We start from the raw sequence: 27,427 nt of genomic DNA, 5'->3' as shown, positions 1-27,427 counted from the left end.
ATAAACAAAGGATTGTTCCATGAGACTGTGGTTGCTGGACATTTTTTAACTTTAACGGAGTAAACAGCCACATTTGTGAGCTCCTATTAACAGAAATATATGGTCATTTTAATTGTTTTAACAGGGGTTATAACTTTGTTTTATGTTATTTTAAGAATAGATTGTTATTTTTCCACCGGTGGTATTAGATATTTACATTGTTTTTAATAAATATTAAATATTGAATATTTCACTAGCACATTCTTATTTAGATTATTTCACAAGGTAATCTCACTTTGATCTCTTTAGCTGCTTTTTTAGCGCTCCTCAAATCTGTTGTTTTTTATTATCCTTGTAAAGAAATCGCCAGAAGCTTGACTTTAGAGGAAACGTCCGCAGACCAGGATTTCAACCATAACACCCTGTGGGCTAGGACAGCGAAACTAGAAGTTTTAGCTCCTAGTCTAACAACCTGTAAAATGGCATCTGCAATAAAGGAATTGGCCAATTTAAGAGCTTTTAATCCTATCTTGAATTTCATCCAAGGAAGTCTCTACTTGAAGATAATTAGACAAGGCTTCGAACCAATAGGATGCCACACGCATCACGGTGGCAACACACACCGCAGGTTGCCATTGGAGACCTTGATGAACATAAATCTTTTTCAAATAAGCCTTCAGCTTCTTGTCCATTGGATCTTTAAAAGAGCAGCTATCCTCAATAGCAATAGTGGTTCTCTTAGCCAGAGTGGAAGTGGCCCCTTCAACTTAGGGTACAGTATACCAAGGGTCTTTAATGGAGTCCTTAACAGGAAACATTTTCTTAAAAATGAGAGATGGGGAAAAAGACACCCCTGGTTTTTCCCCTTCCTGTGAGATAATCTTCCTAGCACAGAAAAAACCTCTGAAGTGGAAGGTTTATCAAATAAACTATTAAGTTTACTAGATTTCTTAGGAGTGACAACGACAGGGGTATCGGAGTCATCTAAATTAGCTAAAACCTCCTTTAACAATACACAAAGAAGTTCAAACTTAAATCTGAAGGATACCAACTCAGTCTCAGAAGAAGGAATTATACTGTCCAAATCGGAGATTTCACCCTCAAAGGCCCGATGTATCTTCCTCATCAGACTTATGAGAAAACTTGGGAAGCAGAACTGATGACAGGCACCTTACTTTCTGAATTTTTAGATTTCCCCTTGCGTTTTCCCTGTAATCTGGGAATGGCAGCTAATGCCGCACATACCGCTGAAGATATGTGGGCCGCAATTTCTGCTTTTAAATAAACTCCACTAGGAGTTATAGAGACCCCGCAGAACACTAAATGTGACGCCATTGAGGCTTGGGACGTAGCAGGGGAAAGCGGAGGTATTATTTTAACAGCATCATCCTGAGAGACAACAGGCTCAAACATTTTACCCTTATTTTGCAAGGTTTTCTTGACACATGAAGAACAAAATTGCATAGGAGCTGCAATTTGTGCATCTAAACATATTAAGCATGAATTCATCAGAGCAGGCTCTTGCTCCATATCAGACATGTTGTGATACTGTAAATACACATGTACAGATAAGTTTAAAAGATTTTAATATTCAATTAAAATAAGCTAAGGAAAAAAAAAATTTTTTATCCTAAATTAGGATCGATCCCCAGCTAAAATTATGTGAGAAAAGTTAAGAAAAAACCATTTAATAAACATCAAATAAACTTCTAAAACACCCCTCAGGCAACCCCACACCTCAATTACTGAGGTACCTTACCGCTACCAATTAAGACCAGATAACCCAGAAATGGAGAAAAACAAATTTTTCCTCAGAAACGTTATCAAGTAAAGCCAGTCATGTGACCGTAACTGCCGAGCTCAAATTATTGCTGCGACACAGAGGCACTAAAAGTAGATTCCTGGTACACCGAGTACCAGAAATAACCGTTTTTTCAAACCCGACAGTTTAAAATGTTGCATTGTTTTATTTTAAAGCAAAAGGGAAATGAATAAGCTGCTGAAATAGAAAATCCAGTCTTACTTTCAGTTTGAACTTGTATTGTTTTATCAAGTAAATATGTGTCAGAAAATAAAGCCTAATAAAAACATTTTACCCTTTCTTTTTAAAAGAGTTTAAATGTTAGTCTCACACATGCTACAGTGCCTGCTTCATGCCCCAGTGTAACCCATATGACAGGATTACCTATGTCCCAATAAAAAAAAAAGCATTGTCTTTAATTTGTTAAGTGCATGGTCTCCCCAACTGGAAGAAACAGCAGTTACCTGCTCCTCTGTCCAGCATGTAGACAGTTACAAGGTATGAGAGGACACAGTTGCTCACAGAGACCTTTGAAAAAGAAAGAACAGAGTAGCCAACTCTGGCTTTTTAAACTTGGGCAGCAATTGTTAGGAAAACTCAGTAAGTATCTATTTACAAGTTCCTAATTGCTTTAAAGCCACCACTACCCGACTGTAAGGAATGAAGTGGAATACGGCTATACCCCAAAACTTGCTTGAAGATGAAATCAAAATTTTTCTTCAGACACCTAAACTTCACCTCCTCCATGCACTGAAGGCAAAGAGAATGACTGGGGGTTGTGGGTAAGTGGTACTTGGTAGTTTAACTGTGGTGCTCTTTGCTTCCTCCTGCTGGCCAGGAGTGATATTCCCAACAGTAAATACTCAAGCCGTGGACTCACCATATCTTAGGAAAGAAAAATAATTTTCAGTTCCCTCGGTTTTATGTTTTTTCTTTCTTGAAAAATGCACAGTGCAACCAAAAGTACTCTCTCTTTGCTAACTCTTCTAAAACTAAATCCATCCATTTGAGCTGTGGAACTCTAAGCATTGTCATTTTGATACCATCACACATGAGGTGATTTATAATTGCAATTTTGAGCTACATTGCTTTAAAACCACAGTTTGAATTGGCTATATAACAGCAAATATGAACTTAAACTATAACTGCAATATTATGCAACAATCATTTGTCCTCAACCAGTTATATGAAACCTACTTTTTTATTTTGTGATGCACATGAAACCCACCAGGTTTCTTTCAGGATTCAGATTGATTATACATTTTTAAACTCTCCAATTTACTTCTATTTTCTAGAATCTAATTTGCTTCATTCTCTTGCTACTAACTAGGTAGGGTCAGGAGCAGTAAATCACTACTGGGAACTAGCTGCCGATTGGTAGCTGCACATATATATCTCTTGTTTTTGGCTTATCTGATGTGTTCAGCTAGCTCCCAGTAAAGCATTGTTGCTCCTTCAACAAAGGGTATCAAAAGAATAAAGCAAAAGTGATAGTAGAAGTAAATAGGAAAGTTGTTTAAAAATGTATTATCTAACTGAATCATGTCCTTTTAATATCATAAATCTCTGTTGGTATGCAACAACATTTGCAAGTAACTTAAGAGTTTGACATGATTAAGAGATAAATGTATTTAACATTATATATTATTTTATCAAACAACAATTTTCAGGCTGCTAAGATTATTCAAATTCAGTTAATAAAATAATATAGGCTATTAAAGAGGAGAAAAAATACAAAATATGGCTGTTGTTTTTCAACTACTGACTCCAAGTTCACGTTACAGAGGATTTCCCTACCACAGTATAGATAAGTCAGTCTTATGATCAGATCAAGCAGAGGAATACTGAAAATCTAGCTTGCTAGGAGTTCTTGAATATTAAAAAAAATATCCAGATAACTTGCATTGCACACGTTAGTCTATGCTTGTACTACTCAATCCAGCGACCACAAGTCAAGTCTTGTTTTTTGGGGGGGTTTTATACATGGACCCACACTGTATGAGATTGTATAATGCATGTGGCCATCCAGATAGCTAGCAACAGTCACTGAAACTACACACCCCCCTTAGCTGCTTATGTGCAACACATAATAGGTGTTCTGTTACAATGACACATATGACTGATCCAGTACTGTTCTTCTGAATTACAGAGAGACAAGCAATGAGACCTATTAATACAGCATATATACATATATGTTATGGTGTCTGTGTGTATACCATGAGTAGGTTTTTGTAACATGCTCAAGCATACAGTGCTAATAAGTTTAAGCATTGACCATTTGAAGATTGATATAATATACAAACATTTTTCTTTCAGTTAACATTGATTATAAATTATTTCCTATGCCCAAGAGTGATAAAAAAAAAAGTACCACCACTGCAGTCCATCATTTTGAAGAGTTGTATGGCAAGGTTTGTGAGGTTCAAATAAAGCAGTTTTTTCAGGGAGGGAGAAACCATATTAACTAAATTATCACATGAATGGATTTTCAAAAACCTGTTTTAAAGTATATATGATATATTAATTTGATAAGTCCTTTTTCCCCCAAGGCTGCCGTTTTACTAAACGGTTTTGATTTGTTAATAAGTGACTATATGCCCGTTCCAGTTATAAACGACTGTATTTGTATATACATATGTCACACATGTAGTTAACATTAAATTTACTTTAGAAGAAGAAAAATAAAAATCATTAAAACTTCTATTGACACAGGCTAAATGACCCCACATACACACTAGACAGATTTAAGATGCATAAGTAATAATAAGCTTTTATATTTACAAATCAAACGTTTCAATTAGAATTACTGTTCTATACTGAATGCAATAAGTTACTGTGCCTATATACAAACATGGGCTATAGAATAGTGCTTCTTGATATCAATTTACAACTGAACCAAACCATATTTTTTAGGCTACTGGAGGCTTACTTTTGTAGCTTTCAAAACAGCAAACTAAAAAATGACAGTCAACTACAAAATTGTTATTGTTTAAAAAGCTAGTTAATCCCTTTATTACCCATTCCCCAGTTTTGCCTAACCAACACAGTTATATTAATATACTTTTTACCTCCGTGGTTACCTTGTATCTAAGTCTCTGCAGACTGCCCCCTTATCACATGGCTATTTATTTATTTAAATATCTATTAACCTTTTAAAGCCGTTATGCCGTTCTATTCCGTCATAATTAGACTGGGCTTTAAAGCCGTTATGACGGAATAGAACGTCATAACTAACGGCTATCCTGAAGCCTTCTGTGCTTCAAGGATTTAATCGCGGTCTGGAGGGCGTTCCTAGGATTGTAGGGACGCCCCCCAGATGCGATCCAATAATTGAAATCTTGCGATCGTGCATATTTTCAATTTTCAATTTGTCTACATCGGAACAGTTGTTCCGATGTAGGCACTTTAACCCTGTCACAAAAGGGTTAACTTGCATTTTAGCCAATTAGTGGTGTGCCCTGCACAACCCCAATGGGAGTGCGCACAATGTTATCTATATGGCCCACATGAACTCGCAGTCTCTTTTTGTAAGAAGGAAATAAAAAGCATGCGATTAAGAGGCTGTCTGTAGTGGCTTAGAAACAGGCAGAAATGTAGAGGTTTAACTGTTATAAAGAATATTAATATAACAATGTTGGTTGTGCAAAGCTGGAGAATGGGTAGTAAAGGCGTTCTCTATCTTTTTAAACAATAACAATTTTAGTTTAGACTATCCCTTTAACCATAAAGCTGGTCTTTCAGGAGGTCAAGATAAAGTGGCACTGCCTGATTGAATATGAATAAAACAATATTGACATTAAATTTGTGTTTAATACACTGTAGCTAGATAACTATGCATTGCTGACTTCTTCAACCAAGCAGTATAATCAGTATTAGAATATATCAACTAGTTAAAGATTAACTCTGCTGTTTCCTCTCAGCTCAGCAGGTGTTTTTTCCCAAGAAACTGTATTTTCCTGTCGAAGGCAGTTGAGCGAATAGGAGAGTTTGCTTCATAGAACGGGTTCATTGCAAACTGAGAGAAGAGAGAGATATACAAGAGTTAGTTTTCACACCCTCTAATCTAGAGCAGCTAATGTTAAGATAAACCACAAGGGATATAATGTTAGGAATTATCAAAATATTGTAAATGAACTAAAATTTAGTTTTCATTGATTTGTCTTGCACTCCTGTAGTACTGCTGCACAAATTGCATTTCAAAAATTGTTTCCTGTATTAAAAATTATTATTGCATTATTTTAAACTTAAAATGCAATGTGTATAACCTTTTTAAAAAAAAAAAGATTTAATTTATCTTAACATTTAAACTTGACTGAGAAATAGTAAATCAAACACCTTGAATTTATTTCAATACCTTAACCCCTTCCCGTCGTTAGGACATTCCATGCCTTTCTAACTGCACTGGACTTTAGCGCCTTTAGGACGACATGGTACGTCCTAGCCATTTGGCTGTTCTGAAGCCATAGCCGTTTATTAAATGGGATCATGGGCTGGAGGGCGCACCTAGCGACCTGATCCCATTACTGAAATCACGCAACCTGCATGAACAATCATGTGATTACAATTTTTACTTGTTTACATCGGAACTTTGTTTTTTGTTCCAATGTAGACAAATAAGTCCTGGAAGGAAGGGGTAAAAAAAACAAACAAACAAAAATAAATAAATACCACAACAAAGTTGCAATGATTTGAACTAGCTGTATCATTTTTTCAGGCACAATCTTACCTTCATGTATAAATCATACACTTCATTGAAGAAGTTTTTGATACCGTCTTCTTGACGAACATCATGCAACATTATGAATCTCATATGTAATGAAAGATAAGGAAATGGTTTTGTTTAAAAAAAAATATCTTAGTGCCAAACAAATTATAGAATGCAAACATATTAAAAGGGCCATGAAGCCTACATTTTCTCAATCATGTCAGACAGAGCATACAAATGATTTTCAACAAAAGATACAAAGAGAATGAGCAACTTAGATCATAAGAAGTAAATTGGAAAGTTGTTTAAAATTGCCTGCCCTATCGGATTCATGAAAGGAAAAAAAAAATGGGGGTTTTCCTTTAAGAGAAAGGCATTCTGTATATTACCTATTTTGTCTCTTGACAAACTTTGAATTAAGGAATAGATTACGGCAGTGTAATACTTTGCAATATTATAACATTTTCTGTCAATTATAAAAAGTTAGCTTTCCAAAGCACAAATGAATTCCATAATTTAAAGTGAATGTAAATTTGAATGAATAAAGTGCCCGTTTTTTTTTTTTTAAATACTATTAAAAAAACAGGGACACTTTCATTCATTAAAATTTACATTGAATCATTTAAAAAAAAAAAAAATAATAAAAAAAAAAATTATATATATATATATATATATATATATCTTTCTCTTTAGGGAAACCAGACTGGTGATTCTCCACCTGCTTCTCCTGCTGTACTTAGCACATCAATGACGAAACCGGCTTCCTCCGATCGTTGCATTGCCTCACAAGCTGGACACCTTGGAGTTTCATCATTGATATGCCAAGTACAGCAGGTGAAGCAGGCAGAAGATGGCCAGTCTGGGTTTCCTACAGAAAAAGGTATTTATTTTTATTAAATGGCACTTATTTAAATTTACCTTCACTTTAACAAATTCAATTTAATAATAATTTGTGCCACAAACATTGAAGAAAAAAAAAAAAATTAGCTAATTTTGGCTTAAATTTTGGACGAGTGTCAGTAAAATCAATTGGGTGGAATGCCCATTAAAGAGGTCCTGGGGAGAACACAACCTATAACTTTATAGATTTTGTTGTTATTGTTACACAATTCATTTTGTACAGGTTTAAGATACACACAAATTTGTTTTTTTATTCTACACAAGTACCCCCCCCCCCCAATAAGCTAATTACATTACCGAATATTATAATGTTGACACATTTGCACACAAATATAAAAAGGATATGTCCTGCAGTTACAAAAGCAGAAACAAACCATTCGTTGAATTTGTCTACTGTCTTGAGGTACATGTTGTTAGACAGCCACATGTTTTCATCAACCAAATCAAGTGCAGCATGTGCTATGAACTGGTTCAGATGTCGATGGTCATCCTGTCAGACAAGAACACAAGATTTAAATTTAACATCACACGTTTCTTTGGATTACAAGGTTGAAATTAAATGTATTTCTCTCACAATCTCATACCGTGATATTACAATACATGCAAGTACAGATTCAAGCACCCGCTGCTCTAATCATGTTACCAATTAAATAGCAAACGCAACACCAAACTCTTTAACTGCCGAGTTTGACAGATTGGGAAGCATTTAAGAGAATTGGTTTCTTCAATTTAATGATAAATAGTGCCTCTGTGAATAATGCATATAAAAGCATACATAGTACTTACAGCTAATAGAGAATGTCCTGCAATCATTGCTCTTGGCAACTGAATTACCAGACAACACCATAAAAAAACTTTATATGATTTTACATTATATCACAACTATGCAGGACTTAAAAAGCAAGCCTACAACTCAAGTTTAAGTGTAATTGGGATGATGAAACAATGTCTTTCCTTCAGGATTATGCTACAAATACAGTTGTGCTCATAAGTTTACATACCCTGGCAGAATTTATAATTTCTTGGCCATTTTTCAGAGAATATGAATGATAACACAAAAACTTTTCTTTCACTCATGGTTAGTGTTTGGCTGAAGCCATTTATTAGCAATCAACTGTGTTTACTCTTTTTAAATCATAATGACAACAGAAACTACCCAAATAGCCACTAGAAAAATGGGTTTCAAAGTAAGAAACCAGTTAGAAATAACACGAAGTAGGATACAAAAGGGATATCCAAAGTTGTAGATCTCTAACTTGGTTGGATATGGACCAAGACTTAAAATAATTGCATTACCAAGAGATCTTAAGCCTCAAGTGTTGAAGCACAAACACAGTTCAAAAAGACCAAAATTCTAATCAACGCCGATTATAAGTTGTTTGAAGAGCACCAACAGATTTACTGTTTGTTCTTCCTTAACGGATTTTCCATCCCAATAAGGCAGTTTTCAGGAAGGCATCTTCGTTACTTCAGAAGGTAATCAATTCTTTGAATATTGATTCTGAGATTTATTTATTTTTCCCCTATGCCTCAAGAACTATAAGTACTTTTTGGAAGGTAATCAGCTACAGTTATCAACTGTTTCCCTATGAGTTGAGAATTAACAGCTTCCCCTTTTAAAATTTGAAAGCATTGTATATATTAGGTATAAGCAAGCCATGGGCTTGGTGTATAAAACTTATGCTCAACATTTTGGGAAAGAAAACATCTATTCTTTTATTTTTATAAAATTAGTTTTCTGGTTTGATTTATTTTTATCATTGGTAACAATTCTGAATGAAAGTCTTAAACATAATGGGAAATTTTCTGGCCTAAGCACTCACAGTCAAGGATCACACCAGGTTCTTTGAAGAAATTTTGATTATAGATCAATATGCCTAATGATCAATTAGGAAGAAATGCTTACTTCAGTTATATACAAAATACACAGATCACATGTAAAAGGCTGAGTAAATAACCTGAACTAATACAGAAAAATCCTGTTCTACACATTATGGTATGGCTAGATTTTAAGTGGAGAGCAAACATTTTAGCACTGATGCTCTAACATCGCTAGAGGACAATCCATAGTGGATCCATTTTTGCTCTCATAATAGCAAAAAATATCATAAAAGAAAAATATCAGCACTCAAGCAAAAGCCTAGTCTGTGCTAACATCTGGGTGTCTGATAGCAAGGGTGTGCTGAATCCCTCACATAATAGACTTCTAAGTGGGCATGCTGAAAAACTAATTTAGGCTATCACCAGTGCACTAAGCCAAAGGACCACTAACCCGGAAGTCAAATATTATATCTAACCTATATGTCTTCACATTTTAAATATATATTATACTCGCAGTGATGGCGAACCTTGGCACTCCAGATGTTTCAAAACTACATTTCCCATGATGCTCAACTGGACTTCAGAGTGCCTAAACATCATGGGAAATGTAGTTCTGAAACATCTGGAATGCCAAGGTTTGCCATCACAGTTATAGGACCTCAATCGGGCCCTGGAGCAAATCTATTATGTAGTCAATTCAATTTTGCATCAGCAAAAGTATAACAATTTAGGAGGTAGGGAAGTGTCTGGGCATTAACCAGATTTTCAAATAGAATTTCCAGTTGGTACTTGCTAGTTTAATAATGTTAACTACATGTTATATATATTTATTATATGAACTATTGCTGAGATAGATATATATATGTACACATATATACATACACACGTATATATACAGTGGATATAAAAAGTCTACACACCCCTGTTAAAATGTCAGGTTTCTGTGATGTAAAAAAATGAGACAAAGATAAATCATTTCAGAACTTTTTCCACCTTTAATGTCACCTATAAACTGTACAACTCAATTGAAAAACAAACTGAAATCTTTTAGGTAAAGGGAAATAAAAATAAAAAAATAAAATAATATGGTTGCATAAGTGTAAACACCCTTTTATAACTGGGGATGTAGCTGTGTTCAGAATTAAGCAATCACATTCAAAATCATGTTAAATAGGAGTCAGTACACACCTGTCATCATTTAAAGTGCCTCTTATTAACCCCAAATAAAGTTCAGCTGTTCTAGTAGGTATTTCCTGACATTTTGTTAGTCGCATCCTACAGCAAAAGCCATGGTCCGCAGAGAGCTTCTAAAGCATCAGAGGGATCTCATTGTTAAAAGTTATCAGTCAGGAGAAGGATACAAAAGAATTTCCAAGGCATTAGATATACCATGGAACACAGTGAAGACAGTCATCATCAAGTGAAGAAAATATGGTGCAACAATGACATTACCAAGAACTAGATGTCCCTCCAAAATTGATGAAAAGACAAGAAGAAAACTGGTCTGGGAGGCTGCCAAGAGGCCTACAGCAACATTAAAGGAGCTGCAGGAATATCTGGCAAGTACTGGCTGTGTGGTACATGTGATAACAATCGCCCGTATTCTTCATATGTCTGGGCTATGGGGTAGAGTGGCAAGACGGAAGCCTTTTCTTACAAAAAAAAACATCCAAGCCCAACTAAATTTTGCAAAAACACATCTGAAGTTTCCCAAAAGCATGTTGCAAAAGGTGTTCTGGTCTGATAAAACCAAAGTTGAACTTTTTGGCCAGAATTCCAAAAGATATGTTTGGCGCAAAAACAACACTGCATATCACCAAAAGAACACCATACCCACAGTGAAGCATGGTGGTGTCAGCATCATGCTTTGGGGCTGTTTTTCTTCAGCTGGAACTGGGGCCTTAGTCAAGGTAGAGGGAATAATGAACAGTTCCAAATACCAGACAATATTGGCACAAAACCTTCAGGCTTCTGCTAGAAAGCTGAACATGAAGAGGAACTTCATCTTTCAGCATGACAACGACCCAAAGCATACATCCAAATCAACAAAGGAATGGCTTCACCATAAGAACATTAAAGTTTTGGAATGGCCCAGCCAGAGCCCAGACCTGAATCCAATTCAAAATTTGTGGGGTGATCTGAAGAGGGCTGTGCACAGGAGATGCCCTCGCATTCTGACAGATTTAGAGTGTTTTTGCAAAGAAGAGTGGGCAAATCTTGCCAAGTCAAGATATGCGATGCTGAAAAAAAGTATACCCAAAAAGACTGAGTGCTGTAATAAAATCAAAAGGTGCTTCAATAAAGTGTTAGTTTAAGGGTGCTCACACTTATGCAACCATATTATTTTAGTTTTTTCATTTTTATTTCCTTTTACCTAAAAGATTTCAGTTTGTTTTTCAATTGAATTGTACAGTTTATAGGTCACATTAAAGGTGGAAAAAGTTCTGAAATTATTTATCTTTGTCTCATTTTTTTTACATCACAGAAACCTGACATTTTAACAGGGGTGTGTAGACTTTTTATGAGAGTGAGAGATGATAGAGATAGAGATATATATATTGATTGGAGTAGCCGTGTTAGTCCAGAGATTTAGATATCAAAATAACAAGAGTATTGCATTGAGCAATGATACTTTTTTATTGGACTAACTATACATTTATAAGTTGACAAGCTTTCGGAAGAGTTCCTTCCTTTATCAAGTCTAAAGCAATAGTATTGCTTTAGACTTGATAAAGGAAGGAACTCTTCCGAAAGCTTGTCAACTTATAAATGTATAGTTAGTAGTTAGTCCAATAAAAAAAAAAGTATCATTGCTCAATGCAATACTCTTGTTATTTTGATATCTCTCTCTTAACCCTTTCATGACAGGGTTAAAGTGTCTACATCGGAACACCTGTTCCGATGTAGACAAATTGAAACTACGCGATCGTGCATACGATCGCGAGATTTCAATTATTGGATCGCATCTGGGGGGCGTCCCTACAACCCTAGGAACGCCCTCCAGACCGCGATCAAGTCCTTGAAGCACAGAAGGCTTCAGGACAGCCGTTTGTTATGACGTTCTATTCCGTCATAACGGCTTTAAAGCCCAGTGTAAATATGACGGAATAGAACGGCATAACGGCGTTAAAAGGTTAAACAAGGCCTCTGGTATGTACATTTTCACATCAGAATTGCTGCACAATTGATTACGATATAATGTTTTACATCTGTGTAACTTGTCTGATTGGTATTTGTCTGTACTTACATGTACTAAAGTTGTAAGTTGATATTCACTTAAATAAAAAAAAATATATTTTTAAATCATCAAGAGGTAAATACCTTAGATTCTATTTTTCCGGGTGGAAGAAATTCCATCTCAAAGACTGGATTATCATGATGACCCACAACCACAAAATAGAAACTGCCAGACATATTTTTTTAAATTTAAATCTGAAAAATAAATAAATAAATAAAAATGGTAAAAAAATGGCAACAACACAATTTATGTAATCAGAGTCACGGCTGGAATTTAATAGTGCAATTGATCTCACTCTGATTATTACTCATTTTCAATAGCCGTCAATGGTCATGTATTCACAGACATATATTTGGACAACTTTTCTTTAAAGGAACATGAAAGTCAAAATTAAAATGTCATGATTCAGATAAAGCATGCAATTTTAAATAAAACTTCCAAATCTACATCTATTATTAAATGTACTTTATTCTTTTTGTATAATGTATTAAACAGCAAGGTAGGCTCAAAAGCATGCACTTGGGAGCACTATATTGCAACAGTGCATTTAACAATGTTATAAATTGTTGAGCACTTCAGGAAAGCATTGTTTGCAACAATATATAAAAAATATACAAATAGTGTTGCAAACACTGCTACCATATAATGCATGCTTGCATACTCCTGCCTACATTCAACAGAAGATATCTGAAGAGAACAAAGTCAGTTTGATAAGTCAATTTGTAAAGTTGTTTAAAATCGTGTTCTCTGCCTAAATCAAGAAAATTTAATTTTGATTTTTATGTCTTAATCATGAAGGCGCAATATTGATAGGAACCATGCAGTACAAGCTGGCAACCGTCTAGATAGTATTATAAACATAAAAGACAGATAGTGTGTGTGTGTGTATATATATATATATATATATATAGTATTAAATAGACGATTTTATTACATAACGATCTTTTTCATGACGGAACATGTTAGGAGGAACTTATTTGTATGCCAACTTTAACTAAATGTAAATTTAAGTAATACATACTTACAATAATTCAGTATTTCGACTGTGATCACCACTCTACTTCCTTACTAGGCACCGCTAACATCATTAGTAATCGCCTACCAGTGACGCTCAACTTCCGTAAACAATAAGAACGAGCGTAAAAATGACATCACATGAGTTAGGTCCAATAAGCTCCTCTATAAACCGTCTTTTTTATAGAAATAACTTTATTGCAAAATTACAACAGGGCATTTCTAACCAATGTACCCGCCGTAAGGTGTGCATCGTAAGAGTAACACAGAACGTTACCATGGAAGCCGAATTGTAATTGGTTGTTTAGTCCTCCTCAATTCTTGTGATTGGTTGTGGCTGAGACCCGGCGGTTGATGCGCTTTCTGTTTATAGCTTAGTAGCGAGTAGCATTGAGGACATTGGTGTAATGTAGTGAGTAGCTGTAGCTTGGGTTTTGCACGCATTTATAGTATTGTGCATGGTTATATTATTACACTAGTTTTGTGCATGCTTATATTATTATACGTTACTGATAGTTATTGTTATCACTGGGCAAGGTTACATTGGTATTATCTATTTATTCCTACATATTGATAGTCGAATGATGTTAGTGGAAGCATATAACTATAATAACTATAATATTTGTTCTATAACTAACTTTTGAGGAACATTAAACAAAAAATAATTTTTAGTACAATGTTTAATTATATGTAGGAAAATAATTTTGCATTTCTATTCAGTATTATTTCTGTCTGCTTTTCTAGTCATCTAACCGTAAAAATAGTTTCAGAGAGGCTGTAGTGTAACCTCCAGGTTCCAGAATCTTGACCCTGAAAACATTCTACACAGTGACTTATCAGTGCAGAAGCCTCTTTATATTTATCTCTAATGGGATAGGATAAACATTCTCAATAGCATTTTTTTCAGGGCTTATGTCACTGGGTTGAAAAACAATGTGATTTTGTTTCTGATAAAATAACAGTTACTGTCTACTTTTGTGTCTGTATTTAATCTTTATTTTCAACTTTGTCCAGAACCTTAAAAATACTGGCTATGTCGGTAACATACCAGCTGGGAGGCTATTGTCATGTGAATATAAAAAATTAACTGCAATGTTCCTTTAATTTAACTATTTGTTTAGCAATTTAATTTATGTGAAATTCCTAAGTTTCTCTGCTTTTTGTTATTCGTTTTATAGTCTCAATATTCTATTTCAGTGAATGTTTCCTTGTGGAAAGATGTCTTCCAGAGATTTAAAATCAATGTCTCAAGAAGATATGCGTAAAATGCTTTACCAGACATTTAAAAACAAAGGCATTCAGAATTCAGTAAAGGTAGGCTGCTGTCATCATGAATATTTTTTTAATTTGAAGCATACATTTACTTGGATCGCTCCCAATTTGTATTTTTTTTTTTAGGCTCAACTGAGAAACCAGCTTATCTCCCTGCTGAAGCATTCTTCTGTCACTGGAGAAATAGGGCAGCCTTCTGATGCGCACCCTGACTCACTGCTACACAGAGCGTCCAACAGCCTGGTGGTAGACCACTTGAGAAGATGTGGCTATGAGTACTCACTCTCTGTCTTTTATCCAGAGTGTGGAATGGAAAAAGAAAACGTGAGAGAATCTTGTGATTACATTTTATGTTTTTACAATAAAGTATGAGGGTTTTCACAATACAGCTATTATCTAAACAAGTTAATATAATTATGCTTACAGAGTCCCTGGTATATATGTTACAGTTGAAGTGCAGAAACAGTTAATGTGCACATTACCTAGCTAATCTGCAGATTAACTGATTTGCTCAGTTAAAGTGCAGAATCTGCACTTTACTTAGGTAATGTGCACATTAACGGCTTCCGTGTAATTAAAGTTGGAAAAGTTTGTTTCTCTCATGTAAACTGTTTATTGAAAAAGAAGCCGAAGAATGTTCCGATTTCGGCTGAGGGCAGATACGCTCCAGAGTGCTCTGTTCTAATCAGAGCCTCGGGCACCACAACTGCCTCTGGGAACCTTACCATGGGTTCCAGCCCGCACGTCTTGAAATTCTCTGTCTGGGAAATTATCTATCGAATCTATCTATCTATTTATTATAGATTCGATAGATAGATAATTTCCCAGACAGAGAATTTCAAGACGTGCGGGCTGAGACACATGGTAAGGTTCCCAGAGGCAGTTGTGGCGCCCGAGGCTCTGATTAGAACAGAGCACTCTGGAGCGTATCTGCCCTCGGCCGAAATCGGAACATTCTTTGGCTTCTTTTTCAATAAACAGTTTACATGAGAGAAACAAACTTTTCTAAAAAGCTAAAGTGCTTGAAAGTGTATTATTTGTTTTTCAACTGTATTATTGGAGCTGGGGGTTGGCCTAAGCGCCAGAAGAAAACCTCAGTGCCTGGGGGCGGGTGACTCCTAGCTGTTACCCAGATAAAGTAAGAATAAGGAAAAAAGGGGGCCCAGGCGCCTACCCTAAGGAGGCTAAGGTTTAAGGAAACAGAGATAAACTTGCCAAAAAACTAATTTAATCAGAAGAGATTTCACAAAAATGATAGTAAAAACAATACATAAAATAGCAGAATAAAATATAAAATAACTTCATGGATCCATGGGTGAATGATAAAGTACACTAACAAATTATACAAATGGATGGTATAAAAACAGAGGGTGATAATGATCAATTAAAAATTGTACAGATAGATGATAACAGATAGGTGATATAAAAACAATTAGATAATAAAAACAATGGTAGCAATGCGTATAACACCAGATACTCAGTGAATGAACATAAAAAATAATAAATAAAAAATAATAGTGTCAAAAATCCATAATAAAGTCCAAAATGTTGAAGGTGATGAAATCGACTGGGTGATAATAAAATCCAATAATGATGATAATAAAGTTCAAATCCAAAAAAATTCAAATCCAAAAAGTGATAGATGGTGTGAAAAAACGTGAAAAATTAGGCAGATAATTAAAACGTCAGAGTACAAGTGCCAAAAGTGATTAAAAATCAGCAATCTTCAAATCACAGTGTCATCATACTTATAAAAGTGGTTCAAGTAAAAATAGTGCATACGGTCCACCTAAGGAAAAAAATAAAACAAATATAGTGTAGAATGTCCTATAAATTTGGCAATAATGGAAAAAGGCTTACCACTGGTAAGCCTTATTCCATTATTGCCAAATTTATAGGACATTCTACACTATATTTGTTTTATTTTTTTCCTTAGGTGGACCGTATGCACTATTTTTACTTGAACCACTTTTATAAGTATGATGACACAATTTTTCTGCACTTTATCTGATCACCCTAGTTAATCTGCAGATTATCTAGGTAATGTGCACATTAACTGATTTCTGCACTTTAACTGTAACATATATATGAACGCGTGGACACAATCAACTTGATGGGTTTCATTAGATTTTATGCTGTGCTGAACATTTTTTTTATATCTGTAAGAAATAGTTGTTTTTATTGCTTATTGACTAATGTGAAATATATGGTGGGGTATGAAAACTATAGGGAGCTCCCCAACAACAGATTACAGTGTAAGAATAAAAATAAATAATATCTGACATAAAAATGTAATTAAAGTTCGTATAGAATCGGTACGTTTGCGCGCAAGTGATAAGTTTATTTTTTGGGGGTGTTTGTGCGCGTCGGGTTTATAGCTCGTATTACAAGTTGAAAGTAAACGCAATCTCTTGAGCGCAATTTAAGTTAATGCTCGTCAAGTACAGTTACACTTTTAATAACATCATCTAATAAAAATTATTATATATATATATATATATATATATATATATATATATATTGCACAAAAAAGTTATAAGGGCTCAAAGATATGTGTTAGAAAAAAAGGCAGGCATAGGGATATATATATATCTTTATATATATATATAAATGTGCATTGGAGCCCTTTGCAGTTAAGTAGATGAAAACATGAAAAACATATTAGTGCAACATTCATTTTTAATAAAGGTGTATTAACTATGTGTTTACTGTAAATATTTCACATTCCATTATTTTGTACATAGCAGAATATGTTCTAAATAGATATTCCTATATATATCTATAACTATATATAGTGAGCGAGCGAAAGCGCTCCACTGGTAATCTGGCCTACTGTTGGCAGGCTGACTGTTTCTGTGGGATTTCACAGTCTTTTTGGTCTTTCACTAGAATATAAGAGGCTTTACAATGTGTAAGGCTTGTGTAGTATTATTTTTGTTATAAAGCACCAAGTTACAATTGTACATAGTGTGTTTAGACCTAGCTCATTTAGGTGTATTGTATAAATGATATTCTTTGCAGGGAATGGAGATTTTTTTTTCTTTAGCTGCATGACCTTTATTTATGAGGTGTTCATCTCTATATTGTTTTATAGTGCATTAATATGTCTAAGGAAGTTTGCAATGAATTTGTAATGTTTTGGGAAACAAAGTTCCTATTTTTTCAAGTGCTTAAAGGGGCAGTCTTCACCTTAGTCATCTTAAAGTCTTACCTTAGATTAAGCTGCAAATTAAATTAACCTGCACCCCTTTCTATATCCTGGAGCAGGAACAGTAAAACCGTTATTTTGAAATTAATATTGTTTCTGGCAAGCTCCACCCACCGATGACATCACGATCTGGGCTGCATCTAGGCACTCTGCTGAATAGCATTATCAGTCTGTTGAATCCAACTAGTGAGCCTTTTGTGATTGAAAGCAATATGCAGCCCAGATCGTGATGTCATCAGTGGGTTGCGCTTGGCAGCCATTTTAAACTGGCCAGAAAAAATATTAATTTCAAAATGTTTTACCGTCCCTGCTGCATGATATAGAAAGGGGTGCAGAAGGGTATTTGCAGCTTAATCTAAGGTAAGACTTAGGTATAGACTGTCCCTTTAATGTGTTCCAACTGCCTTGTTATACCTACTGCAGAGTATAAAATGTATGGGAATTTGTTCCTGTGTTTATTTTTGTATTTTAAATAGCTGGTTTTGCTCATCAAAACCATCACCATTAAAACGGGCCGAGCCTGCACGTAAAGCAGACCTGCTAATGTTATCTGTCTAAGACTCTAAAGAAGACACAGCCTAATAGGTAATAAAATGCTAATTATGGCTGTAAGGGTCAATGAGCACAACCAGCTATTTAAAAAATACATAGCTTTTTACAAAGAATACATCTGGATTCATATTTTTAGTATAGTTGGGGGGTTTCAACAGGTACATAATATATTTTAAATAATAAAATAAAGGTAAATGAGCTGTTTGCAAACAATTTAATACATCCCAGCAGGTATAAAGGACCATTGTGAACACTATAAAGGTTAGAACATTTTAGAATACAATGTGCCTTTAAGGATATTAAAGGGACAGTAAACACAAAATTAAACGTTCATGATTCAGATACAGCAAGTGATTTTAAACAACAACTGTCCAATTAACTTGTATTATCAAATTTGCTTTGTCTTCTAGGTGTCCTTTGTTGAAGAGTAAACCTAGGTAGGCTGATAAGAGCTTAGGAGTGTGCATGTATCTTTAGCAGTATATCGGCTAGATTTAGAGTTGGGCGGTAGCCGTCAAAACCAGCGTTAGAGGCTCCTAACGCTGGTTTTTACCGCCCTCTGGTATTTGGAGTCAGTCAGGAAAGGGTCTAACGCTCACTTTGCAGCCGCGACTTTTCCATACCGCAGATCCCCCTACGCCATTTGCGTATCCTATCTTTTCAATGGGATCTTTCTAACGCTGGTATTTAGAGTCTTGGCTGAAGTGAGCGTTAGAAATCTAACGACAAAACTCCAGCCGCAGAAAAAAGTCAGTAGTTAAGAGCTTTCTGGGCTAACGCCGGTTCATAAAGCTCTTAACTACTGTGCTCTAAAGTACACTAACACCCATAAACTACCTATGTACCCCTAAACCGAGGTCCCCCCACATCGCCGCCACTCTAATTAAATTTTTTAACCCCTAATCTGCCGTCCGCACGCCGCCGCCAGCTACGTTATACTTATGTACCCCTAATCTGCTGCCCCTAACACCGCCGACCCCTATATTATGTTTATTAACCCCTAATCTGCCGCCCCCAACGTCGCCTCCACCTGCCTACACTTATTAACCCCTAATCTGCCGACCGCGCCGCTATTATAATAAAGTCATTATCCCCTAATCCGCATCACTCCCACCTCAATAACCCTATAATAAATAGTATTAACCCCTAATCTGCCCTCCCTAACATCGCCGACACCTAACTTCAAGCATTAACCCCTAATCTGCCGACCGGAGCTCACCGCTACTATAATACATTTTTTAACCCCTAAAGCTAAGTCTAACCCTAACACTAACACCCCCCTAAATTAAATATAATTTAAATCTAACAAAATAAATTAACTCATTAAATAAATTATTCCTATTTAAAGCTAAATACTTACCTGTAAAATAAACCCTAATATAGCTACAATATAAATTATAATTATATTGTAGCTATTTTAGGATTAATATTTATTTTACAGGCAACTTTGAAATTATTTTAACTAGGTACAATAGCTATTAAATAGTTCATAACTATTTAATAGTTACCTAGTTAAAATAATTACAAAATTACTTGTAAAATAAATCCTAACCTAAGTTACAATTAAACCTATCACTACACTATCAATAAATTAATTAAATAAAATACCTACAATTATCTACAATTGAACCTAACACTACACTGTCAATAAATTAATTAAATACAATACCGACAAATAAATACAATTAAATTAACTAACTGAAGTACAAAAAATAAAAAAGAACTAAGTTACAAAAAATAAAAAAATATTTACAAACATTAGAAAAATATGACAACAATTTTAAACTAATTACACCTACTCTAAGCCCCCTAATAAAATAACAAAGACCCCCAAAATAAAAAAAATGCCCTACCCTATTCTAAATTAAAAAGTTCAAAGCTCTTTTACCTTACCAGCCCTGAAAAGGGCCCTTTGCGGGGCATGCCCCAAAGAATTCAGCTCTTTTGCCTGTAAAAAAAACCCATACAATACCCCCCCTCCAACATTACAACCCACCACCCACATACCCCTAATCTAAACCAAACCCCCCTTAAATAAACCTAACTCTAAGCCCCTGAAGATCTCCCTACCTTGTCTTCACCTCACCGGGTTCAGCGATCGGTCCAGAAGAGGGTCCGAAGTCTTGATCCAAGCGGCGGCTGAAGAACTCCATCATCGGGCTGAAGTCGGAAGTCCATCATCGGGATGAAGTCTTCTATCAAGCCGCATCTTCAATCTTCTTTCTTCCGGAGCGGAGCGGAGCCATCTTCTTCCCAGCCGACGCGGATCCAACCTCTTCAAGCGACGCCTACTCGCCGAATGACGGTTCCTTTAAATGACGTCATCCAAGATAGCGTCCCTCGAATTCCGATTGGCTGATAGGATTCTATCAGCCAATCGGAATTAAGGTAGGAATATTCTGATTGGCTGATGGAATCAGCCAATCAGATTCAAGTTCAATCCGATTGGCTGATCCAATCAGCCAATCAGATTGAGCTTGCATTCTATTGGCTGATCGAAACAGCCAATAGAATGCAAGCTCAATCTGATTGGCTGATTGGATCAGCCAATCGGATTGAACTTGAATCTGATTGGCTGATTCCATCAGCCAATCAGAATATTCCTACCTTAATTCCGATTGGCTGATAGGATCCTATCAGCCAATCGGAATTCGAGGGACGCTATCTTGGATGACGTCATTTAAAGGAACCGTCATTCGGCGAGTAGGCGTCGATTGAAGAGGTTGGATCCGCGTCGGCTGGGAAAAAGATGGCTCCGCTACGGAAGAAAGAAGATTGAAGATGCGGCTTGATAGAAGACTTCATCCCGATGATGGACTTCCGACTTCAGCCCGATGATGGAGTTCTTCAGCCGCCGCTTGGATCAAGACTTCGGACCCTCTTCTGGACCGATCGCTGAACCTGGTGAGGTGGAGACAAGGTAGGGAAATCTTCAGGGGCTTAGTGTTAGGTTTATTTAAGGCGGGTTTGGGTTAGATTAGGGGTATGTGGGTGGTGGGTTGTAATGTTGGGGGGGGGGTATTGTATGGGGGTTTTTTACAGGCAAAAGAGCTGAATTCTTTGGGGCATGCCCCGCAAAGGGCCCTTTTCAGGGCTGGTAAGGTAAAAGAGCTTTAAACTTTTTTAATTTAGAATAGGGTAGGGCATTATTTTATTAGGGGGCTTAGAGTAGGTGTAATTAGTTTAAAATTGTTGTAATATTTTTCTAATGTTTGTAAATATTTTTTTATTTTTTGTAACTTAGTTCTTTTTTATTTTTTGTACTTTAGTTAGTTTATTTCATTGTAGTTATTTGTAGGTATTTTATTTAATTAATTTATTGCTAGTGTAGTGTTAGGTTTAATTGTAGGTAATTGTAGGTAGTTTATTTAATTAATTTATTGATAGTGTAGTGTTAGGTTTAATTGTAACTTAGGTTAGGATTTATTTTACAGGTAATTTTGTAATTATTTTAACTATTTTAGCTATTAAATAGTTATTAACTATTTAATAGCTATTGTACCTGTTTAAAATAATCACAAAGTTGCCTGTAAAATAAATATTAATCCTAAAATAGCTACAATATAATTATAATTTATATTGTAGCTATATTAGGGTTTATTTTACAGGTAAGTATTTAGCTTTAAATAGGAATAATTTATATAATAAGAGTTAATTTATTTCGTTAGATTTAAATTATATTTAATTTAGGGGGGTGTTAGTGTTAGGGTTAGACTTGGCTTTAGGGGTTAATCCATTTATTAGACTAGCAGCGAGATCCGATCGGCAGATTAGGGGTTAATTATTGTAGGTAGCTGGCGGCGACGTTGTGGGGGGCAGATTAGGGGTTAATAAATATAATATAGGGGTCGGCGGTGTTAGGGGCAGCAGATTAGGGGTACATAGGTATAATGTAGGTAGCGGCGGTATACGGAGCGGCAGATTAGGGGTTAAAAAAAATATGCAGGTGTCAGCGATAGCGGGGGCGGCAGATTAGGGGTTAATAAGTGTAAGGTTAGGGGTGTTTAGACTCGGGGTACATGTTAGGGTGTTAGGTGCAGACTTAGGAAGTGTTTCCCCATAGTAAACAATGGGGCTGCGTTAGGAGCTGAACGCTGCTTTTTTGCAGGTGTTAGGTTTTTTTTCAGCTCAAACTGCCCCATTATTTCCTATGGGGGAATCGTTCACGAGCACATTTTTGAAGCTGGCTGCGTCCGTAAGCAACGCTGGTATTTAGAGTTGCAGTGGCGGTAAATATGCTCTACGCTCCCTTTTTTGGAGCCTAACGCAGCCATTCTGTGAACTCTAAATACCAGCGGTATTTAAAAGGTGCGGGGGAAAAAAAGCATGCGTAGCTAACGCACCCCTTTGGCCGCAGAACTCTAAATCTAGCCGTATGATAGCAATATCTGCAACATTGTATATCACTGCAATATACAAAGTTGCCAACACTACTGCCAGATGGCGTGCTTGCTCCTGAGCTCCCCCAAGATTACTCTTTAACAAAGGATACCAAGAAGACTAAGCAAAATTGATAATAGAAGTAAAATAAAAAGTTGTTTAAAATATCATACTCTATCCAGTTCATTTAATTTAAATTTTGACCTCACTGTCTCGATATCTATCTTTATAGCGATTTCTCATCCAGTGTACAAAATGTCTATAAAATATTTTGTACCTGATTAAAAACAGCTTAAAACAAATACTTAACAAAGGTGTTGAAATTAATACTAATAGGTGACAACCAAGATTTCTCATAATTCACATAAAATCAGTGGCCACAAATGCATACTCAAAACACCTATGCATTTTCTTATTTTAACAGTAATGTCTTCAGGGACATGACAGTCAAAATTAAACTTTCATAGTTCATATAGAGCAACCAATTTTAAGACACTTTTCAGTTGACTTCTACTATCAAATATACTTCATTCTCTCTTGTACCTTTTAATGAATAGCATATCTAGGTAGGCTCAGGAGCAGCTATGCACTACTGTTAGCTATATGGCAATTGGTGGTTATAACATGCCTCATCATTGGCTCACAATATGTGTTCATATAGCAGTGCATTGCAGCTTTGGGACTGACTTTACAGTGATTGTTACGTAACATATCAGTGAAGCTATCATATAAATCCAAACACACTTTCATTCATGATTTTATTTTTTTCTTCTAAATAAAAGTGTTCTTACTGCTAATCGCTCTGAATTACTACAACCACTCCTCCTTCTGGAGCCGATCTACACCCTTTTTTTTTCGGTGACATTTCTTCATTCGGCCAATTTTCTGGCCTTTAGGTGGCCTACTCCCTGCCCTTTGAATCAAGCACATGCACTTCTTTTTTCCTACGGATCTCTGAATCTGCTGTTTAAAGCCAAAAAAAACAATTGGCTGGATGAAGAAACATCACTGGTGTAGATCGGCGCCGGAGAAGGAGCGGTAAGAGTAAATAAGAGCGATTAGCAGTAAGAACACTTTTATTTAGAAAAAAAAAAAATCATGAATGATGTGGGGTTGGATTTATATGACTGATATGTTCCTTAAACTCTAGTCAAAATTAAACTTTCATGATTCAGATAGGTCATGCAATTTTAAACAACTTTACAATTTACTTTTATCATCAAATTTGCTTTGTTCCCTTGGTGGTATTTTTGAAAAGCTAAACCTAGGTAGGCTCAAACTGATTTATAAAACTGTTGAAAACCGCCTCTCAGCTCAGAGCATTTTGAAAGTTTTTCACAGTTAGACAGCACTAGTTCATGTGTGTCATATAGATAACATTGTGCTCACTCCCGTGGAGTTATTTAGGAGTCTGGACTGCTTGTCTTAACTGCATGTCTGTCAAAAGCACTGAGGTAAGGGGGCAGTCTGCAGAGGCTTAGATACAAGGTAATCACAGAGGTAATATGTGTATTAATATAACAGTGTTGGTTCTGCAAAACTGGAGAATGGGTAATAAAGGGATTATCTATCTTTTTAAACAATAAAAATTCTGGAGTAGACTGTCCCTTTAACAATCAAGTTTACCATCACTTTACAGGGATGTTATCAATATTCTAAATCACTTGAAAGTGATGCAACATAACTGTAAAAATCTACCAAGAAAGTATCACCTGATTAGCTATATGTAAAACAGGAAGATATTTACCTCAAAATTTCTCTGTGATCCAGAGCTACTCCTTTTTACTCTCCCTTTTTTAAACTCAGATCCGTAATGTTAGTGATATTTTAGATGGAGTTTAATTCATCACTTGTAATGAAGATGCACTATGTTACTTTTTAATATAGATATAAAATTTAAATACCCTGTGCTCCTCTGCCCACTTCAAAAGTCAATTTTTCTGTGAGCTAATGGCTTGAATTGTTGTCCAATCAGTGCTCTCCCCATATGTCACTTTTGTTGTAGCTAGAGCTCCGATTGGACAACAATTCAAACCGTTAGCTCACAGAAAAATTGACTTTTGAAGTGGGCGGAGGAGTGTAGGGTATTTGAATTTTATATTTATATTAAAAAGTAACTTATAGTGCATCTTCATATAAAACTCCATCTAAAATATCAGAAACATTCCGGATCTGGTTTTAATAAACCACAAACTTCAGTTTAAAAAAACTGGAATTTAACATAATAAATATACTTTACACATTGTTACACTGTCATCTCTAATATACATATATGTATAAATATATTAGAGAAATGCAAAAAAAAAAATTACACAAGATGTTTGATACTATTTAATTTTGTTATTTGATAAAGGTCCTTACCGTATCTGACTTACTACAGCTGATGAAGATCAACCCACAATCTGGGCTCTACAAGTCACTGGTAATTTTATGTTCCTGGAAAATCATATTTCTAGTTTCTTTCTTTATTTAAAAGCATACATTAAGTGTTCATTCTTTTATTTTCTTCATGCAGAATTCACATTTTCTGGATAAAAATGCAAAAGGTATGAAATAATAGCTGAAACATTTTGAATTTATGGGTATTTGTTATCTTCTTCTCATATAATCTCCCATTAAAATACTTATTCAATATTCATCTTACATGCAAAAGCTATAATCTTTTAAAGGGGCAGTATAGTGTATAGTTTTTTCCTTAACCCCTTAATCACCTTGACGTATCATGTAAATCGTTGGCCATTAAGGGTTTCCTTGTTAACAATAGCGCGTGTAATGCCGCAAGCTGCTACACTAAAGCTAAAATTAACCTTACAAGCTACCTAATTAACCCCTTCACTGCTGGGAATAATAAGTGTGGTGCGCAGCTGCAATCAGCGGCCTTCTAATTAGCAAAAAGCAATGGCAAAGCCATATATGCCTGCTATGTCTGAACAAAGGGGATCCCAGAGAAGCTTTTACAATCATTTTTTGCCATGATTGCACAAGCCGTATGTAAATAATTTCAGTGAGAAACCCAAAGTTTGTGAAAAAGTGAACACATTTTTTAATTTGATATCATTTGGCAGAGAAATCGTGGCATGAAATATATCAAAATGGGCCTAAATCAATACTTTGGATTGTCTACAAAAAAAAAATATATAGTTTTGATAGATAAATAACAAAAAAACAAGGGTCTATTTCTGTTTAAATGTAGTGATGGCAAAAATGCTCTGGTCTTTTGGGGAAGTCTTAGTCTGAGCTGCCCGGTCTTTAAAGGGACATTTAACACCTGATGAAAATAGCTAAAACCTTCTTTTTCTTATTAATAAAATTAAAATAATCACTGCTATCTATTTTATCTGTTCCTCTTACCCCAAACTGTTGAAGGAGATTGTTTTGAAGATAGGGTTGCCACCTCAGCCATGTTTTCCTGGACACTTATGAGTTACACATGCTGCAGGGTGTGCAGGGAGGAACATGTATTGTGTTTCTGGACAGCACTATTCCTATTCCCCCCTGTACACCCTGCAGCATGTGTAACTTATAATGGTTCTGTATTTTAAGGGACGGGTGGCAACCCTATTTGAAGAACAACATTGAACCAGTACTTGATTCTCCTATGTAAGCTGCCATATTTTAGCGTACGTTACAGGTGCACAGTAGTCACATGCTTATGATGCAGTCACGTGACACACACACACACATTACATTTACTAAGTCTTAGAGGATCACATGTGTTTGCAGAGTGTGAGCAGTGACTGAAGATACAGATTATTAGTCAAAATATAAATGTATTAGATTTCCCCATTTATGTATATACACATATTATGCAGCAGAACTTAAATAAAATGCTTTTTAAGTACTGTTTTTATGTTTCTAACTCCCCCCACAGTTTTATACTTCAAACTGACCACAAGTTTTATGTTGTAAGAAAAGCCGTTTGCAGTGCAGGGCTGCAGGCACCATTATAAGTGTAAATCATTTGTAAGGGAGACTGTGATGCTGCATATATAGATATCTGCTTTTCAAGACCTCTCCTCCTGTTTATGTAAATCACTAAGGGCTGACAGTTGTACAAGCTTAGTGATCGTTTAGCAATGATAGTCTGCATTGGATCAGGTCGCACTGCTATATAATTGTTAAACAATATATAATTGTTAAACAATATAGCAGCTTACGTAGGAGAATTAAGCACCGGATCAATGCTGTACTTCAAAACAATCTCCTTCAATAGTTTGGGATAAGAGGAACAGATAAAATAGACAGTAGTGAATTTTTTTTTATTATTAAGAAAAAGTAGGTTTTAGGTATTATTAGAAGACAGGTGTTTAGTGTCCCTTTAAGAGGTTACTGTAGCAGTAGCAGAGAAAAAAAATGTATGAGAAATTACTCTGTTGGGTTTATTTTTGTTTATGAAATAGCTGGTTTTATTATTTGACACCACAACCCATTAAAATGGACCGAGCTTGCAAGGAATTCAGATCTCCTTATTTTATCGCTTTCTATGCACACAAATGCTTCATTATCTTACCTCTGTTTGTATATCAAAGTCCTTACTTACTCTCTGTTAACCCCCAC

At 35.5% G+C, this 27,427-nt stretch overlaps 2 protein-coding genes across 3 annotated transcripts in view; one reads left to right on the top strand and one right to left on the bottom strand.

Annotated features, from left to right (window-relative positions):
• Positions 1–4,381: 4,381 nt before the first annotated feature.
• TRAPPC2 (trafficking protein particle complex subunit 2) lies at positions 4,382–13,542 on the bottom strand. Of its 2 annotated transcripts, none has more exons than XM_053707580.1 (5): positions 13,470–13,542; positions 12,528–12,638; positions 7,733–7,875; positions 6,507–6,594; positions 4,382–5,795 (listed from the first exon to the last, which is right to left on the bottom strand). In XM_053707580.1, exons 2-5 carry the CDS (start codon positions 12,618–12,620, stop codon positions 5,697–5,699), a joined length of 423 nt encoding a protein of 140 aa, XP_053563555.1. In that variant the 5' UTR covers positions 12,621–12,638; positions 13,470–13,542; the 3' UTR covers positions 4,382–5,696. The 2 variants fall into 2 exon arrangements, with proteins under 2 accessions (XP_053563555.1, XP_053563556.1); XM_053707581.1 differs by having other exon boundaries at positions 13,466–13,523.
• Positions 13,543–13,852: 310 nt separating this feature from the next.
• Positions 13,853–27,427, top strand: part of OFD1 (OFD1 centriole and centriolar satellite protein) — a 149,203-nt gene continuing 135,628 nt past the window's right edge. Inside the window, exons 1-5 of the mRNA XM_053707579.1 lie at positions 13,853–13,870; positions 14,656–14,772; positions 14,857–15,054; positions 25,224–25,292; positions 25,386–25,416. Of these exons, the coding sequence (XP_053563554.1) occupies positions 14,659–14,772; positions 14,857–15,054; positions 25,224–25,292; positions 25,386–25,416 (412 nt within the window). The 5' untranslated portion in view covers positions 13,853–13,870; positions 14,656–14,658. The remainder of the gene's footprint in view (positions 13,871–14,655; positions 14,773–14,856; positions 15,055–25,223; positions 25,293–25,385; positions 25,417–27,427) is intronic.

The sequence above is a fragment of the Bombina bombina genome, chromosome 3 (genome assembly GCF_027579735.1).
Source record: "Bombina bombina isolate aBomBom1 chromosome 3, aBomBom1.pri, whole genome shotgun sequence".
Taxonomy (NCBI): domain Eukaryota; kingdom Metazoa; phylum Chordata; class Amphibia; order Anura; family Bombinatoridae; genus Bombina; species Bombina bombina.
Note: the sequence above shows the minus strand (reverse complement) of the source record. Positions and strands in the feature narration are given on the sequence as shown.

Excerpts from the sequence above, each read along its gene's own strand:
- TRAPPC2 (XM_053707580.1), bottom strand. The coding sequence starts at position 12,620 with ATGTCTGGCAGTTTCTATTTTGTGGTTGTGGGTCATCATGATAATCCA. Across the intron at positions 6,595-7,732 it reads TCTGCTTTTGTAACTGCAGG|ACATATGAGATTCATAATGT; the intron begins ACATATCCTTTT and ends TTATCTTTCATT. Across the intron at positions 5,796-6,506 it reads TGTATGATTTATACATGAAG|TTTGCAATGAACCCGTTCTA; the intron begins GTAAGATTGTGC and ends CTCTTCTCTCAG.